Consider the following 20,153-nt stretch of genomic DNA (forward strand, 5'->3'; position numbering starts at 1 on the left):
GTGTGGTGTACGAGGAGTCTACTGTTGTTGACTGAGGAATACATTAAACACGAAAGCTGCGTCCAATAACAATAATTAACTTTCGGTTACATGACAAAACACAAGTCGAAGCACTGTCAGTTCATCTCAGTACCCAGTAAAACTTAAACTGGAAAGATCGAAAACATACTTTTGTGGGGAAGGCAAACGAATGACTGCGTTTTATTGGCCGCACACTAAGAATACGCAACAGGCCAACTGAAAACACTGCCTACACTACGTTTGTCCGTCCACTGCTATAATATCCTTGACAGACGTGATTGACTGTGCACGCAAAAACGTCCAAGGAACGGTAGCACGCTTTGTAATGTCACGAAATAGGGGAGAGAGGATCCCAGATTTGATAATCGAGTTGGGGTAACATTCATGAAAACATATGCGTTTTTCGTTGCCACGAGATCTTTTCACGAAATTTCAATCACCACCATATGTTCTGAATGCCAAAACATTATTTCCTAGGGTACTTACACAAGAAGAAACCATAGTAATAATGTAATTCAAGGCTCGCAAGAAAAGATTTAAGTAGTCCCTTTTCCCGCACACTGTTAATGAGTGGGACGGTAGAGAAATAATCCGAACCTTCTGCCAGGCACGTAAGTCCGGATTGCAAAGAAATCCTGTTGATGTAGTCATGTAGATGTAACAACGAAATTATGTTGTAATTACGGCATGTGACTTTCACTTGATCTGAACATCGAAGTTGTTTACTGTTTATTTACTTTTTGTTCATTAATTTCAGCCATATACGAACACCTAGGCGCGTTAAAGTGATATTGAAATAAAGTGTCATGCATGGACCAATAACAATAAGTTCCCACCTACTTGTTATAGTACTGCATTATCTGCCAGCGTATTCAGAAGTGGATATCGCATACGAAGTTCCTAGGGTGTTTGTAATGGATATTGCAGACGACTTCGACAAAGTTTGAATGTAGCTTCGTAAAAGTTCCGTGATCAAACGATCTGAGTTGCTGGAGAATACAGTTTATCCTCACTAGACAGTATATATTATCATTATACATGAGGTGAGTAGGGTTTCGCCGCGTTGCGGTGGCCGAGCGGTTCCAGGCGCTTCAGTGACGAACCGCACGGCTGCTTCAGTCGCAGGTTGGAATTCTACCTCGGGCATAGATGTCTGTGATGCCCTTAGGCTAGCTAGGTTTAAGTAGTTCTAGGTCTAGGGGCTGATGACCTAAGCAGTTAGGTCGCATAGTTCTTGAAGCCATTTTTTGACCTTTCGCGTAAATTTTCTTTACATAAACCGTCGTATCTTTTGATTGCGTTGACATAGAAGCTCACTTTTTTACACCAGCAAGGGACCGGTTACAGCAAGAAGTGCGATACATTTCCGCTTATTATTCCACCCGTTCTGGAGGTAAACGGGTTTTAAGGGTTGGGTAGACCGATAGACGGTCAAGAAAGTGAGACTAGTAGGGTTCCGTTTTTACCGGTTTAGGTGACGAAATCCTAACAACGAAAACACTGAAGATGAGGGCCGCATAAATAACACCCGCTACTCTTTATTCGAAATGTTCTAGTTGCTGTCGATACATAAGCATATTAGTCGTAGGTACGTTTTCGATCCAAATCACGTTTACAGGAATGCAAATAGAATGTATTTGCCTATACACGTGGTAATTCACATCCCAGTATTAATGCCACCGCGTTTTAGAAGTACGAACATTCTCATTGCTAGCTAGCTTAAGAAACACTTCTGCTAATGAACGTTTTCTGGCTGTGGCGAGTCTAGTGGAGAATTCGAAACAATGCAGAATACGTTTGGCAGCTATGTAGCCGTTTATTTCCTGGGGTGGTGCAGAATTATCCTACAAAATTTACTCTCTAATAACAGTAATTTGTTATTTCGATAATCATCCCGAATGATTGTCGCATAAGTGGTGACATAAAGGAAGAAAATTCATGTTTTTGAGTCCAGAAAGCTCTATGCAACAGAAACTGCAGATTTTTATTGCGAAATTGCCGGCTTGTTCATGTCTGGGGTAATAATAGAGGGCTGTTTGCCTAGGTTGTCTGCTAGCATAGTGAAAGGAAGGTCTGGTTTGTTTTCGGTTCTAATCTCTATGGAGGAAGGTAGAATATCAGTAAAGCAATTTTAAGAAATTCTCGCGCACCCAATACGATTTATCGCTACCTTTATTCTGTACTGGCGCTCTGTGGATGTCAATATGACACTCTTGTAGAATTTCATACATGTTACTGCCTACTTTTTCCGCTTCTGTCAATAATGGAATTGACTTAAGCGTGGCACTGAATGATTTTTAACTGAATTTCGTTATGAATCTTCACGCATTGCTAAATTTGCACACTTTCATGGTAGGTCAGCAACGGTAATCCAGTATGACTGGTCTGAACGTTGACACAGACCGTTTCGCGGCCGAATGCGGATAATATTTTGCTACTTCGTAACGATCTGGGGTTCTTTGTCTTACTGAAACAGTTAAGTCATCTCGATAAGTTGAAATTCATTTTTATTTGTCCAGTTCATACCAATTAGCGTTTGTTCTTTCAGTTCTGTCTTATATTTACGTGTTGTATTTAACACACTAATCAGCATTAATATAGTCTTACAAATTATGGAATACAGTCTAAAAAAGTTCAGATAGTTTGTCAATTTCACGCCTGCGCATAGTATGTTGGTAGCACTTCGTCGCCTTGCCTGTTATGCTGTGTAGCAGACTTTAAAGCCGTGCGGATCAGCATAACGAAAAGGCGAGGGGTCTCGCTCGTTTTGCCCACGACTGTACATTAGTTTTCTAGACGATTTTCAGTCCAATTAATGTAAGTTACGAGTTCCACGGAACTTCGGTACCGGTGGTGCACTCATGAAGATTTTGAAACTTCCAGTTATTAATTCTTTTGGTTGTTCGATATTAGGCCATACTGAAGGCAGTACCATTTATGCTGTACACGTCTTTTAAGTAAGGAAAGATGCATACATACTGACGGGTTGTATTTGGACAGTTGAAAAGCTTGTATGTAATTTTGCCGTATTTTACACAAAATAAAAGGCCCTTTTATAAAGGGTGTTAAAAAGTTTCGAATAATTTGCCAGGTGGTAGTACTCATCGAAATGAGGAAAATAATTCCAATAAACACGGGTCTGGAATTGCATAGTTTTGAGGTAAGTCCAATAAACGTGGATCCTGAAATGCAGTAAATGTTCAACGTGGCGTCCATTCACGACAGTGCACCCTTTGCCCTACGACGTAAGGAATGACGCACCGTTTGAAGTATACCTGGTTGCTGTTGTATCCGCTGGCACGTAATGAAGACGTGACCCTGTAGTGTCCGCACATCGTTAATTGGAGTTGCGTAGAACAATTCCTTCAAATGTCGCCATAGCCAGAAGTCCACGGGAAGCATTGAAAATTATAAAAGTCTACGGGATTGAGGTCTGGGGAAGGAGCAGGCCAAGATATGCAAGTCCATATAATGCGCCCCATTTTACCTTCGTGGTAGCACGTACGGCCCAGTAATCTATCGCCAAGTACGCCTGCCCATACATTAGGAATCGGTGTTGATGCCCTCTTTCCTTAGTTTCATGGAATTTACATCAGCCCATACATGCTGGTTATGGAAATTCACAACACCATCTCTTGTAAACACTGCCTCGTAGGTAAGTAAAATCTTGGATGTGAACGGTGGATCTGCAGCACACTTCTGCAAGAGCCACTGACAGAGCCGCCGTATGCCATGATGATCCTGAACGCGCTGTAGATCAGATGGCTACAGCAATTGTTCATGAAGCACCCCGTCCCGTCCAGATAAGAGTGAGACACGCCTTCTGCTGCTGCTAATCGTCGCACACCGAATGTAGCATATACTCCTCCATGTCAGGCGTGACGACTGTACGGGACTTTCCACTGTCAGTCTTCCGAAGTGCAAGAGTACCTGTGTCCTTCAGGCGCTGGAAAAACCTTCCGCTCAGCTTATCAGAGGTCACTCTGCGCTGTGAATATTTTTCAGCGCAGACGGCACGGCACAGCAGAATATCATATCCACCATTTAACTTGTCGAGTAGTAGGCTTCCATTGGTAACAATTGGTGGAAGAGAGGAAATGTAAATGTACTAGACAATTTGTACATACAAACAGTGCAATAACAGTCAACACATAAGTGAATCCGCCTTTAGAAGAAGGTAAAACATCATGATAGGTACCCAGGGTTGACAGTACTGTACAATAAGGCACACAAACACTAAGAAAACTAACGTAGCCTACAAGACGACTCGAACCCCACAACTGACTGCAGACCACCTAAAGGTAGGTAGAGCACCGTAAGACATCATAATACCCTGCCGACACATTTGACGGACCACCAATACAACGACTGTGCAACGAAGCGTCGCGCAGCGCTTCCTGTAAACACGTGTTTATCTCGGAAAGCATACGTTTTCGGACCCATGCTTATTGGATTTAATTTTCTTGTTTCAGAGAGTACTGCCACCTCTCAATGTATTTGAGACTTTCTTTTGAACACCCTGTATATTCCTTTACGCTACGAGGATTCACTCACAGTGACATGTGACATTAATGGTAGTCATATACACTCCTGGAAATTGAAATAAGAACACCGTGAATTCATTGTCCCAGGAAGGGGAAACTTTATTGACACATTCCTGGGGTCAGATACATCACATGATCACACTGACAGAACCACAGGCACATAGACACAGGCAACAGAGCATGCACAATGTCGGCACTAGTACAGTGTATATCCACCTTTCGCAGCAATGCAGGCTGCTATTCTCCCATGGAGACGATCGTAGAGATGCTGGATGTAGTCCTGTGGAACGGCTTGCCATGCCATTTCCACCTGGCGCCTCAGTTGGACCAGCGTTCGTGCTGGACGTGCAGACTGCGTGAGACGACGCTTCATCCAGTCCCAAACATGCTCAATGGGGGACAGATCCGGAGATCTTGCTGGCCAGGGTAGTTGACTTACACCTTCTAGAGCACGTTGGGTGGCACGGGATACATGCGGACGTGCATTGTCCTGTTGGAACAGCAAGTTCCCTTGCCGGTCTAGGAATGGTAGAACGATGGGTCCGATGACGGTTTGGATGTACCGTGCACTATTCAGTGTCCCCTCGACGATCACTAGTGGTGTACGGCCAGCGTAGGAGATCGCTCCCCACACCATGATGCCGGGTGTTGGCCCTGTGTGCCTCGGTCGTATGCAGTCCTGATTGTGGCGCTCACCTGCACGGCGCCAAACACGCATACGACCATCATTGGCACCAAGGCAGAAGCGACTCTCATCGCTGAAGACGACACGTCTCCATTCGTCCCTCCATTCACGCCTGTCGCGACACCACTGGAGGCGGGCTGCACGATGTTGGGGCGTGAGCGGAAGACGGCCTAACGGTGTGCGGGACCGTAGCCCAGCTTCATGGAGACGGTTGCGAATGGTCCTCGCTGACACCCCAGGAGCAACAGTGTCCCTAATTTGCTGGGAAGTGGCGGTGCGGTCCGCTACGGCACTGCGTAGGATCCTACGGTCTTGGCGTGCATCCGTGCGTCGCTGCGGTCCGGTCCCAGGTCGACGGGCACGTGCACCTTCCGCCGACCACTGGCGACAACATCGATGTACTGTGGGGACCTCACGCCCCACGTGTTGAGCAATTCGGCGGTACGTCCACCCGGCCTCCCGCATGCCCACTATACGCCCTCGCTCAAAGTCCGTCAACTGCACATACGGTTCACGTCCACGCTGTCGCGGCATGCTACCAGTGTTAAAGACTGCGATGGAGCTCCGTATGCCACGGCAAATTGGCTGACACTGACGGCGGCGGTGCACAAATGCTGCGCAGCTAGCGCCATTCGACGGCCAACACCGCGGTTCCTGGTGTGTCCGCTGTGCCGTGCGTGTGATCATTGCTTGTACAGCCCTCTCGCAGTGTCCGGAGCAAGTATGGTGGGTCTGACACACCGGTGTCAATGTGTTCTTTTTTCCATTTCCAGGAGTGTAGCAATGTTTGTCAGTTTAGGGGTACCAATCTTACGAAATGGGGAATATTTTCAGATCATTAACACCAGAGTCATACCGTATTTACACTCTTAGGTAGCTAAAAGCTTTGCTAAAATCTGTATTTCTAGTTGTTTCGATGGCATCATCATACTACACCTATGTTGTCAATATAAATTAAAATATATCTGCCAAAAGTAATAACAAAAGCCTTGCTCACAGAAGCATTATCGTGTACCGTTGTCTCAGACGGTTTCATCAATCAGTTTCACGTCATTTAAAGAAATTCTCCGAACTCTATTAAAATACGGAAGTGTTCAGCCTACATTTGACACCTGAACGCTCATGAAGGGGGATCGCAATACAGGGATCCAATCGTCATATATCGAAGCAAAAAGGTTTGGAAAGGAACATCACACCAGATAATATCCCCAAATATTTTACCGTCAAAACAGAGATGTTCGCCTCACGTTGGCCTCATTCCATCCACAGTAACTGCGGACACGGTGCGCCTTTTTAAGACTTTCAAGTAGCAGATGTTGAAATATTCAGCTGAAGCATCTTGGAAGTCGACTCTCATTCACTTTATGAGTACATACTGGAGAACAGCAAACAAATAACAAGATTCCTGCGTATATCTCAGATGCTCTTGTTTTTGCTGGCTCACTATTTCAGAAACTTCAGCGTCCGAACTACACCCTGTGGTTGCATCCTGACACCACTATGTAGGCCAGAAGCTTTGGAATCCGCCCCTGGTGGATTGCAGTCGAAGTGGAGGCCACTCACAGTTGATAAAATGTCGTCACTCACCACCAGCAAAGGCACCTTCCAGCATCACCGTAACAGTTTCTGCCCTTGCTAGTCTCATCAACCACTTCTATCACCATAACAGATCATGATCAAGCCACACCATCGCCGACATTGCTATCGCTGCCTTCGACGTCACCAGTGGACTTTCAGCGTGTCCTGGTCTGTGGCATTTTGTTTCATGGCACACTCCCAGAGGTTATGATTCACATTCATAAGTGTCTCTGGAATATGGACCACATCCCGACAGGTATGTGTAGCTCCCTTGGTCGGAAGAAGGTGTGATACTCTTGATCTTTCAGTCATGTCAGGAAGCTACTTGTAGGCTCTCCTCCATATTTGTGACCTGTCGCATATTTCTTGCCATTTTCTGTTAATTACTGTCTTTATTTCCGTATTTCATGTAGCTCTTGTGAACAGTATCTCTTTTATGTTAAAGTGCTCTCCCTTTTGAGCCAATATTGTTCACCTCTCTTTCTTACGGCCTAAGATCACCAGCAGCACCTCAGGCCGAGAAGTACACTTCTCCCCAGAAAGCCTGTGCTGACTTTACCTTTCTAGCTCTATGGACCCTCACACTCGACCTTTAGCTCACAATAGCTGTTACGATCGCGTTGTGATACGCTGTTACTGCAGTCAGAGGCTATTTTTCTGAGGATTTTAATATCTCTCCCTGGCAACTATTCCTAAGTGTGCATGTAAGTCTTGATTTTCGTCAATGTTTATAACGTGGTACTCACATTTACTTTTTGTTTTCACCGATTGGTCATTTTTTCTGATTATGGGTTTTTCTCGAGGATGACCATGTTCCCTTTAGTAACATGTAAATTGTTTTGTGTGCTGCTATCCTTAATTTATTTTCTATGCACCAGTTCCTAAGAGTTACAAGAACTTCCCTATCATCTTTTCTACTTTAATATTTGTGTTGGCTGACACTATAATTAGCAGATCATCTGTGTAGGAGGTGCCACCCTAGTATTTATCATATTACGAAGCTGGTTCAGTAATGGATCTAAGGCAACATCCCAGACCTCTGGACCACAAATTGCGCCCTGAGGGCATCCCTTAGTGATGTTTATCACATATTTCTTTCCGGGGCTTTCCAATTTCACCTGTCTGACTGCAATATCTCACAGGTTGTTACATAGACACCGGGGGGGGGGGGGGGGGGTTCATCTGCTTCAGTCTTTTGAACAGGGCAGGCATAATAAATTATAGAATGGTCTACCTATATGAAACATTATGCTTCTCGTCTGAAGTGTTCACAGTAAGCATTGTGTGATGTACCGCATCCTCGATGCATTTCGCTTCACTGGAACCGTACCAGAGGCCACTCATGCCAATTATCTGTCTTTGACCCCTCAGGCGGTGGCGCAGATGCTTTCCCCTTTGTCTAGATCTAACAAACGAATCGGCCTTTAGGACTGAGGTCTTCTTGGGTCTGTGTCTTCCCCTGGTGTCTCCTTGGAACACCTATGTCACGCCTCCTGACGGTGAAGCTACCCCTTCTCAAACCCGTTGTGTAATTTTGGCGAAAAGGGTACGTGATGAAGTCGGACGTTATGGAGAACGATCCTGATGAAGGCGACGAGCAGCTTCGCCATTCAGTAGAATGAAGATTTGTAGTCAACCATGTTGCTCTAACAGACGCGTGAATGAGGCTCGAACCAGGTCAGAGAGGTAGAATAAACGTCAAATGGCATAAGCTGAGCCGACGTAACCACGTATACGCACAACATGTAAAATTTCATTTGATGATACCAATGTAAGGGTGGACACAGGCCCGGTAAAAATTTGTATCTGTGGGTTTTAAAGTAGCAACTGTAACAACTTTCTCGACTTGTTGTGTATACACTGATTATCCGAAATATTATGACCACCGACCTACTATCGATATAAATCCGTCCAGGCGATACCAGCATCACCTGGCGAGGAATGGCTGCTAGCCAGTCACACGCACGGTGCATGTAGTATCAGTGGGCGTGCTGTCCGTGTGTAGAATGGGGAAGGCGCGCGATCTATCTGAATTTAACCCGGGGAGATTGTGATGGCCCAGAGGCTCGGCCCGACCGTTACAGAAACTGTACGACTTCTCGTATGTTCGAGGAGTGTTGTGGTGAATGTCTTCAACACGTGGCGAAAACAAGGAGAAACCACGTCCAGACGTCGTGGGGTTGGACGCCCTCCATTCATTACAGTTGTCAGACGTCGTAGGTTGGGTACAAGCGTGTCTGAACACACAGTGCACTGAACACTCCAAACGACGGGCCTCCACAGCCGACGATCTATGCATGTGCCAATGTTAACACCACGACATTGGCACGTATGACTGAAATGAGCACTTGACTATCAGCATTGGACGTTGTCGCAGTGGCAGAGTGCTGCGGGGTCTGATGAATCCCGATACCTTCTTTATCACGCCAATGGGACGGCGCGAATCCGTCGCCTTCCAGGGGAAAAGCTCCTTGACTCCAGTACTGCAGGACGGATACAAGCTGGCATTGGCTCCATTATGGTCTGAGGGACATTCACTGGAAATCGTGCAAGGCGCCATGACGGCCAAGGCGTATAGCACAGTGTTGCAGACCACGTACACCTCTTCATGACAATCATGTTTCCCGACGCCAGTGGCATTTTTCATCAACATATTGTGCAATGTTACAAGGCCAAGAGTGTGATGGAGTAGTTCGAGCAACACAGTTGCGAGTTGCAGTTGATGTGCTGGCCCCCTAACTCGCCAGATCTGAACCCGATCGAACATATGTATGGTATGATTGAATGTGGCGTCAGAGCTCATAGCACCCCCCCCTCCCAACCCCCCCCCTCCCCCGAATTAGATTTGGTGCCAATGGCAGAGATGGACATACTAGCTGTTAGGCAGGTGGTTATAATGATCTGGTTGAATGGTGTAGTTCCTACATGTGCGACTAAATGAATCAACACAACAGTTACAGTGTACCCCACTTTCCTGCTGACGAGTCATACATCGACACAGAAAGAGAATATTGTTGCGGCATCAGCCACAGGCACGACATGGCAACCAGCCAAAGGGTGTGCAGTCTCGCCACCGGCAATATGTTGCAGCTGGGTGCTGAAGTTGTAACACAGCCGTCTACCGTGGCGGTGGCCTGGGTTGCTTTATGCCGAGGCGCAACGCCGCATTTCAGCTGCCATCTACGTGATGGGAACCAGACTACTGTCACAACATACTACTCGGGACACGGGACAGCCAGCAGCCAGGTATAAATGTCACCCCCCCCCCCATCCCCCCCGCTCAGCTATTAGCAGCACATGGTATTACCGTGACAGTCTCCACAACAGCTCTCAGTGCAACGTTTGACGAACCCGCAAACGTGTCAGTGAGAAGTGTCATCAGCTATGAAAATTTGATGGTCTTCGAGCCACTAGCTTGACTTCGGACGTCGAACTGATACCAATGACAAGAGGACTCATCCTGTGTCATCGACTGATACTCTGGCCGACTGCAAATGCCTTGTGTTCAACATGGAGCACCTGCACGGCCCTGTCTACCCCGCAAGCCGCATGCAGTGTACGCCAGTCAGTTGTCTCACTACACCGCTGCAAAACAGACAGCTGTTCAGTATCATTAAGGTCACGCACACTATCAGTCGCATTTTTGAGTGAGCATTTCTCACTCCGCCCTCGATACAGTAGTGAAAAACCACCACCCGCCGACCCTACGCAAGCCTTTCTGGGGCAGAAGTGGGCATCCTGGCTGGTAAAGGTGTTGGTGTCGACTGCTACTCTGTGGCGCAGATATATTATGTGAGAAAACTGTGATTAGCTTTTGGACAGTATTCAGAGATGAGTGTGACTGCTCTCATTTTTAGCAAACTTTACTTCGATGTCACTGCATTATTTCAGCAACATGAGATATTTGACAGCAAAGAGATTCACTTAGGTGCGTTACTTTCTTTATACTCACCCCACTGAGTTGATTCGACGATATCCCCGCGATAGTCGAATTCATAATAGAACACTGGTGTGTCACTTAGCTCGTCCACTTTCCTCACCAGCGCGTCCGTTGGCTCGAAAACCATCATGTCGTTGTTGAACTATAAGAAGAAGAAAATGATTTGTCTGTTCATTGTGATTGATGTTGCTGCAGTCTCATAATGTATGTGTCGAGTTGTGATATATCACACTAGTCTAAAAGGTAGCTATATCAACCGTTATATGAATAAACAGAGTAAGAAAAAATTTCTTTTATCAAGTACAACCATTTTTTCTTTGAAATTATGAAGTTCTATTCTTTGAACACAATTTATCAATTCGATTTGTTCTGTAACAGTTTCCTGTACTGCTTCATAGGTAACGGTCGGCTACTTACTCTTCCCAAACGTAAGTGGATAAACATATTTGCCACTAACAGACTCTAGCTCTTAGCAAGTTTCGCGGTTTAACGTTTATTCACCTGTTGACTTCACTAATTATTTCCGACATTACCTTTTTCACTCAGTTGATATATCTGTCTCCAGTGCTAGATTTTCCTTTTCCATTTTGTTGTCGTTTCATCGTCCTATTAATTTAAACATACTCTTTCCAAAATATCTTTAATTATAAATCAATGACATCAGTACACTTTCCATTTTCAAATATTCTGTGCGTAGTCTACACACAACTGCTTCCTTCTTTCTGTGTTACGCTTAACTTTGTTTTTTATATTTATTATTCATACTTAAATTTTGTACTCCTTGTGTTTAATTCCCCCCCCCCCCCCCCCCCCCGTACTGTATTTTCATATGTCACTACATTGCAAAAAAGATACAATTTTCACTGTGAAAGGATCTTGTAAATACCATTCAGACGAAGTTTTCCAATTATTTGCTCCGGTAATAGGCACAATTGGAATTCCGTCTCGAGTGCTTTACCGTTTCGAAACACAAACTGTCGTGTACTAATTTTGTAATCATTCTCCTTGATATATTAAAGCTGTGAACATGCTCGGCAAAGAAGATCTTGAACAATAGATTTACCTCATCGACCGTAATTCGGTCTTTGGAATTTGATAAGTGCCAGGAAAACCTTTGAAGTATTTCCAGTGGTATAAAAAGTGGTGCCACCAGATTCAGATTCTTTATAAACCGTTCTTCCTTAGACTATCACTTCATGCTTTTACATCTCAGCTTCTGTATTTTTTTTTCTTTTTATTTTTGTTTCGTGTTCAACTTTCTTTGATTAATATCCAAATGTATACCTGTGCTGGAAGTGATTAAAGGTAGCATAAATGGTCATTTACGCACAGTAGATTAATTCGCATCTTCACATGTAGTTATGTGTATCTTGGTCTGTTCTGAAAATTAATTCTCTTGATTTTCAAGGAATGTGTTTACGTCAATATCTGAAATCTGTTGCACTACTATCCTTTTAATTCCTCCTAGTTCCATTCTCGTCCTGAACTATACTTACAAATAATTTAGACGGCTTTTGCGTGTTATTAACAATCAAAATTATTTTACGATTTGCGTAACTGAAGTTCAACGAAGTCTGAAGTAAATTTCGAAGCTTGAGATACTGTCCAGAAAAGAAATGTTTCATATCTATGTTGTGGTATTAACCAGAGGGTTACATAACAGACCTGACATGTCGTCAGCTCTTTTGTACTGAGACCTGAGTTAGCAGTCATGTTGCGGTAACAATAAATCTGGTCAACAAACATCCAGGCAACGGATAAATGCTGTAAGAAGTGAAGAGAACTAACAGACTGCAACAACACTGTGTATTAAGATTTAAAGATGCTTGTACGGTCCCGTTTAAAGTAATATTACAGAAATGTTGTTGGAGCATCTCGATGAGGAACACGACAACGGAATGGCCGAATCCGATACGTCGAAACCTGTCATGAAATTTTTTTGCGCAAGAAGAATACACCAAAAGAAATGTACTGTCAAAATTTTAGCTGAAGTATTTAAAAAAATGTTAAAGGTACTCATTTTTTCCGCATGAAGAACCACTTAACAACAACGGTTTGTACGTCCCTTCCTACCCAGGGCGATCGTTGAATAAGCAGAGGCAGCCGTGATACGAAACGTAGTGCCGCGTAGCGCGAAGTCCATAGTGCACACACGGAAATTTGGAGCATTCAAACCATACCGAACATGTTGTTGTTGTTGTTGTGGTCTTCAGTCCTGAGACTGGATTGATGCAGCTCTCCATGCTACTCTATCCTGTGCAAGCTTCTTCATCTCCCAGTACCTACTGCAGCCTACATCCTTCTGAATCTGCTTAGCGTATTCATCTCTTGGTCTCCCTCTACGATTTTTACCCTCCACGCTGCCCTCCAGTACTAAATTGGTGATCCCTTGATGCCTCAGAACATGTCCTACCAACCGATCCCTTCTTCTGGTCAAGTTGTGCCACAAACTCCTCTTCTCCCCAATTCTATTCAATACCTCCTCATTAGTTATGTGATCTACCCATCTAATCTTCAGCATTCTTCTGTAGCAACCGAACATGTATCAAATCATTAATTTTTTGAATAACTTGCAGTTAATATCGACAGCTTGACTGTTGCAGAAAGAACAGAAAACCGAGGGAATGTACGGTTTCATATTGCAGACGTCTTCCATCAATCGGGACTTTAATTTTTGGCGTTAATTATTTTATAACAATTCCTGTAGCACGGTTCTTATGATAATTTTTGAACAACGTATGTTTTACTGAGTATGAAAGCTTCCTTGCTTGTTTCATGTAGTCTTCACAAAAATGTGAAGTGTCTCTTGGATGATAAAAACAAAAATTTTTCTTACACCACGTACCACTCACAAAATATTGATTCATTCAGTGAATTCATGGTAATTATTAGACTTATTTATCAAAACTGGAATGGAGTAAGAAACCGTCATATCCGTTGTTGTGCAGGTTGAGGTGTGTACGAGTCATACTTGATCAAATTCGATAAATGTGGTGACGCAAACTGCAAATGCAGAAATGATTGAAGTTTAACAATACTGTCCCACCATAAACATGAAATGGCAATGAGCAATTGGAAATTATATTTCTGACAATCTGCTGAAAAATGACCTATAATCAAAAAACGACTCTGAGCACTATGGGACTCAACATCTGAGGTCATCAGTCCCCTAGAACTTAGAACTACTTAAACCTAACTAACCTAAGGACATCACACACATAGATGCCCGAGGCAGGATTCGAACCTGCGACCGTAGCAGTCACGCGGTTCCGGACTGAAGTGCCTAGAACCGCACGGTCACCACGTCCGGCTGACCTATAATGTCGAAAAATTAATTTATTGAGAGGCTAAATCTTTTCGTCGTTCTCCTAAAGACATATGTGATGTTATGTCCAGGTCAAGAGTCCAACAAAAGCATTGAATTACTTTCTGCAAGTAGTAAGAAGACGTTTCAGATGTAACATTACTCTCGTTTTTTTTCAGGTTTTGCTATGGAGATTACAAGTCTATTTTAAAAAAATGTCCTAAATTACCTTTACGTTCCTGGAGATAGATATTTTTTTTTCCTCTCGAAAAGATAAATTGCGGTCTGCCCGAAATTCCTGCATGGAACCTGATTTCTACACAGCAGTTTAGGGAAAAGAAGCAGCTCCGTTTCGAAAACAGCTACGAATTTTTCTATAGTATTACCTATTAACGACATATCTACAGGAATACTCGAGATAAAATTCGTAATTTTGCGACTTCCTTTTTGTACAATTTCCTGACACTGTTTAACCAAGTCCAAAGCCTGGAAATCAGCAATGTTCATTCATTTGTTATTCAGAGCGGCCAGTCCTTTAGATCTCGCTCCGTAACAGTGCACTAGATCTAAAGAGCAGTTCTAAATCCTTCGAAAAGTTTCTCTTTCGTACTTTTGAGAGTATCATTTTGGTGGATATTTGATACTTCCCTGTAAATCTCTTTTGTATTTATAGTACTCGTGTTCAGATATTACGAAATGAATCTGGCTACGCAAATTTTCAAGATTCTATAAAAATACCTGCAACGTGTCTTGGTAGCTAAAATTTTGACACTGTGATTCTTTTGGTGTAATCGTCCTGTATAAAAAAAATGGTTCAAATGGCTCTGAGCACTATGGGACTTAACATCTGAGGTCATCAGTCCCCTAGAACTTAGAACTACTTAAACCTAACTAACAAAGGACATCACACACATCCATGCCCGAAGCAGGATTCGAACCTGCGACCGTAGCGGTCGCGCGGTTCCAAACTGAAGCGCCTAGAACCGCTTAGCCAGACCGGCCGGCCCTGTATAAAACTTCAGAGCAAGTTTCAACATGTCGGATTGCACCGTTGCGAGTCACATGAGATTCAATAGACTAAAGGCAGGAGTATAATATAGACACGGTTGACAACTAATATTCCAATTTTGGGCGAACGTGAAAGAAAAGGACTGTTCATTTGACACTTGATCAGTCGAACTCGTTTTTCTTATATAAAATCCACATTTAACATATCTAATATACGTTGACTGTGGATATTGTATCACAGACACAGTCCCTTCGACTGCTCAGAGATGCCATTAAACCCGCAGAAAGATGTACACAACCATGCATGAACGATGCCTATTACACGGAGGGGGTCCGACAGCCCATTAATTCCAGTCATTCCACCAGAAAGGAGGTACACGGCTCGTGTTGTCTGTAGTTCAACCATACCTAGACGTTCAGTACTGCGGTTCGGTCACGTCCGCATTGTTACTTTGTGCCAGGAAGGGCTCTCAACAAGGGAACTGTCCAGGCGTCTCGGAGTGAACGAAATCGATGTTGTTCGGACATGGAGGAGTTACAGAGAGACAACAACATACCGCATGGACCGCTCAGGATTGGCATCACGTTCTCTTCACCGATGATTGTTGCATATGCCATCAACCAGACAATCGTCGGAGACGGGTCTGGAGGCAAACCGGTGAGGCTGAACGCCTTAGACACACTGTCCAGCGAGTGCAGCAAGGTGACAGTATGTGGGGCCGACGTACGCTGCTGGTGGTCATGGAAGGCGCCGTTACGGCTGTACGATACGTGAATGCCATCCTCCGACCGATAATGCAACCATACTGGCAGTATATTGGCGAGGCGTTCGTCTTCATGTACGACAATGCGCGCCCCCATCGTGCACATCTTGTGAATGAATTTCTTCAGGATAACGGTATTGCTCGACTAGAGTGGCCAGCGTGTTCTCCAGACGTGAATCGTATCGAACATACCTGGGATAGATTGATATGGGCTGTTTATGGACGACGTGACCTACCAACCACACTGTGGGACAATCTGTACCAACAGTGCCTTGATGAACTTGTGGATAGTATACCACGACGAATACAGGCTTGCATCAATGCAAGAGGAGGTGCTACTGGGTATTAGAGGTACCAGCGTGTACAGCAGTGTGGACCACCACTTCTGAAGGTCTCGCTGTATGGTGGTACAACATGCAATGTGTGGTTTTCACGAGCAGCAAAAAGGGCGGTAATGATGTTTATGACCCTCTCTATTCCAATTTTCTGTCCAGGTTCCGGAACTCTCGAAACCGAGGTGATGCAAATCTTTTTTTGATGTGTGTAAAAATGTTAATACTTGTTTGTTTGCTTATTAGTCCTTTGTGCGTTCCTATATCATATATTTGATAAAAAACTTTGTAGGGTATTAGTGCACGCGTCTGTGTATGGTAGAGATCCACCTAATACCCATACATATGAGGATTAGTGGATGTCACAGAAAATTAACTCAGGAACGTCTGGAGAAAATGCAACCAAATTTTTTATATCTATTACATTATTTGAAAAATTATCTGTATAAAAATATTGTGGGGGCAATATACTGTAAGCAGCCCTAGAGGCGACGTAGTAGTGATAAAACACGACATGTAAAAATATTCGATGCTGACCGATACTGGTCTCAAATCCATAGTTTTTGGCGTCGCTAGACTTACTAGTGAAACTCAATACGCATCTAGCAACCCTACGACTGAGGTTTTGGGTATGAAAGATGTGTCACAAACGCATAAATCAGAAACTACTGGAATCAAATTTGGTATACACATGACCCCTCCTGCTGTTAAGGGCCGCAGGTGAGTATGAGGTGGAGTGGCATGTAGAAACGCCCGAAAACAATCTTTCCTATAAAAAAGTTGGTTCGAAGGAAACCCACATCTGAGCAACCCACATCTGAGTCAGATAAATATCTGATTCATTTGTATTTACTTTTACTAGTTCAAGATCACGGCCGGTTTTCGGCTAATTGTAAGTCCATCTTCTGGTGTAAAGGTACTATGAAGCATATGGATACGGAATCTCGGCTTCACGTGCGGCTGTCACCTGCCGGCAGCCCAGGGTTCACGGTGTGCGGCAGCAAGGCGTCTCACGGTTCCTGAAAACCTGAAGACGGACTTAACAAGTGATTTGGAACCGATAAAACTATTTACAACTGAACCACTTATTCGACGTTCTGCATTGATCTGGAACACTTCAGAAGTATGAATCCCAATCTCATTTATGTTGTTCAGTGCATCTCTGGAGCCGCTTGGTGAAAAACAGAGGAGAATAGATACTTCCTTACGATAGTCTTCTTCTCGAAACGACAGTTGATTAGTGCAGTACGAAATTCATTAGAGACGAAGTATGTGTGCATGTATGTGTGAAATGTGTATATCAAATATTATTAGATTATGCTGAGAAATAATTGTTTTAAAACTATTAATACGTTGCACCATTTGCAAATTAATCGACATTGAAGTTAGCCAATTATTATGGCCGTTGCGAGCGCTAATTCAAGCAGGATGCCATATGCAGTTTGGTGTCAGTTATTCTCTTAGCGTAGCTAATAGCGCAAGAGACTGCTCAGCCTTTGGCTCTGGTTAGATCCTAACTACCGTCCCTTGTACAATTTTTGTTTCGCTCTCTTGTTTGGGTTTAGAAAACCAAACGAAGAATCCGTTTGCCGACGCCGTGTCTGGAGGGGTCGCTTGAAATCGCGCATCGAGCCAGTTGGCGCACTGGTTAGCACACTAGACTTGGGAGGACGACGGCTAAAACCCTCTTCCGGACTTAGTTTTTTTGTGATTTCCCTAAATAGCTCCAGGCAAAAGCCGGGATGGTTCCTTTGAAAGGACACAGCCGATTTCCTTCCCCATCCTATACACAATCCGAGCTGGTGCTCCATCTCTAATTACCTTGATGTCAAAGGGACGTTAAATCCCATCTTTCGTCCTTTCTTCCTTGAATTTGCGCACGCAGCGGACTGATTGGCTAACTTCAATGCTAATGACCAAGCGTACAGAGCAATGTATCGAATTTGTTCTTAACAATTATCCCTCAGCACAACCTACCCTGCAGTACCCTTACAACCTTTTCAAAGTGTTCCTGACAACACTGTACATAATTATTAATTGTAAGTCAGATATAAGTGTGCAGGCGAAACCGCAGGTTAATAGCTAGTCTTCAACAACTGCAATCTGTAATTTACATTGTATGCAGAAGAATGTATGTAAATCTCTGATGTCCTCACATTACCCCAACGTGAATTTAGTTGGTAACTCGAAACAGAAACAGATGTGAATGACTGTTGTACTTTTCGACGAGCTAAAGCGGAAATGTGAGTAGGAGAGTGATATTAATCACGAAATTCACTGTAATTGTATGTTTGTAAAACTATTATAGGTCATGACATTTTTATAAGTGTGTAGTATTAGCATCAACTGGCAGATGCAATATTAAGACAACTCTCAACAAATAAAACCTTACGCACACTCAAACAAATGTACATAGCTTAATCGTAGAAAGGACCTTAACACACTACATTGAAAATAGGCAAGGTTTCCTTTATCAGTGAACTAGCGTTCGACTCGGGAGACTTCCCTACGAACTGAGAAAAAAGGTTCTGGGTTACTTACGTTCACAAGAGATTCAGCATCGTCCGTAGAGATAGTATCGTTGCCGAAGTAGAACTCCCTCAGCTTGAGAGCTGCTTCCTGTTGCTGCTCTGCAGTCGAAAGATGCAAACAGGGTGCCACCGACTCGACGAATTGGCTGTTGAGTATCTCGATTTTCTCCGTGCTGTTCAGTATTTGGTAACCTGTCGGCCAACGGTAGATAAGAGTTTTCAGTAAAATAGCGGTAGAGATTTAACCATACTAAAATGCTCCTTATGCATCCAAATGCTGAGAAGAATAATATGTACGAGAATAGAAAAGAAAATGGAGGATGCTTTAGATGACGATCAGTTTGGCTTTAGGAAAGATAAAGGCGCGGGAGGTGAAGTCCTGACGTAAAATTAAGACATGTTCTACGATGTCCAAAGGTGTAAGATGTTTGAAAATGGGACAAAAATAGGGGTAAGCTACAGGAAAAAGAGGGGAATATACAATATATACAAGTGCCAAGGGGGAAAAGTAAGAGTGGAAAACAAAGTACGAATTGAAAATCGTGTAAGACAGGGATGTAGTGTTTCGCCCCTGTTGCTCAATTTATACATCGAAAAAGCAATGCCAGTAATAAAAAAAAAAGATTCAAGAGTGGATTTAAAATTTAAGGTGAAAGGATATTAGTGATAAGATACTTTGATGACATTGCTATCCTCAATGAAAGTGAAGGAGAATAAATTTGCTCAATGAAATGAACAGTCTAAAGACTACAGAATGTGGACTGAGATTAAATCGGAGAAAGACGAAAGTAATGAGAAGTGGTAGAAATGGGAACAGCGAGAAACTCAACATCAGAATTAGTGATAACGAAGGAATTATGCTGCCTATGCAGCAAAGTAACTCATGGCAGACGGAGCAAGGGGGGACATAAAAAGCAGACTAGCACTGGCAAAAAGGAGGAAATTTCTAAAAATTTACCTTTCAGACACGCAGTGAACGGTAGCGAAACATGGACTGTGGGAAAATCGGAGCAGAAGTGAACCGACGCATTGGAGATGTGTCGCTACAGAAGAATTGGTGAACTGAGAAGGTATGCAGTGAGCAGGTTCTCCGCAGAGTCGGCGAGGAAAAGAATATATAGAAAACAATGCCAAGAAGAAGAGACAGGCTGGTAGGACATCTGTTAAGAAGTCAGCGAATTTGCCGGAAGGCAAATAACACTGTTGTACACACAAAATGGAATGGAAGTCAAATGAGCTACGCATCTTCAGAACGCCAACACCAGAGACGCAATTATACGTGCCACGTACAATCACTTACAAAATAAAAAACCATTGCCCCTACGGGACATGTTACAAAGACTAAATAATATCCCACTAAGCAAAGAATATTATTAAAAAGAATTACAAACCAAACAACTCATAGCCTCAAACAATGGTTATAACACATATGTAGTACAAAGACTC

The 20,153-nt window shown here is 43.5% G+C and overlaps 1 protein-coding gene across 1 annotated transcript in view; it reads right to left on the minus strand.

The window, feature by feature from the left end:
• The window catches only part of LOC126252906 (pyrethroid hydrolase Ces2e-like), a 128,676-nt gene that overhangs the window by 32,582 nt on the left and 75,941 nt on the right, over window positions 1-20,153 (minus strand). The window contains exons 7-8 of the mRNA XM_049953881.1: window positions 18,718-18,899; window positions 10,781-10,910 (exon numbers count right to left, since the gene is read on the minus strand). Of these exons, the coding sequence (XP_049809838.1) occupies window positions 10,781-10,910; window positions 18,718-18,899 (312 nt within the window). The remainder of the gene's footprint in view (window positions 1-10,780; window positions 10,911-18,717; window positions 18,900-20,153) is intronic.

Source organism: Schistocerca nitens, chromosome 4 (assembly GCF_023898315.1).
Source record: "Schistocerca nitens isolate TAMUIC-IGC-003100 chromosome 4, iqSchNite1.1, whole genome shotgun sequence".
Lineage (NCBI taxonomy): Eukaryota > Metazoa > Arthropoda > Insecta > Orthoptera > Acrididae > Schistocerca > Schistocerca nitens.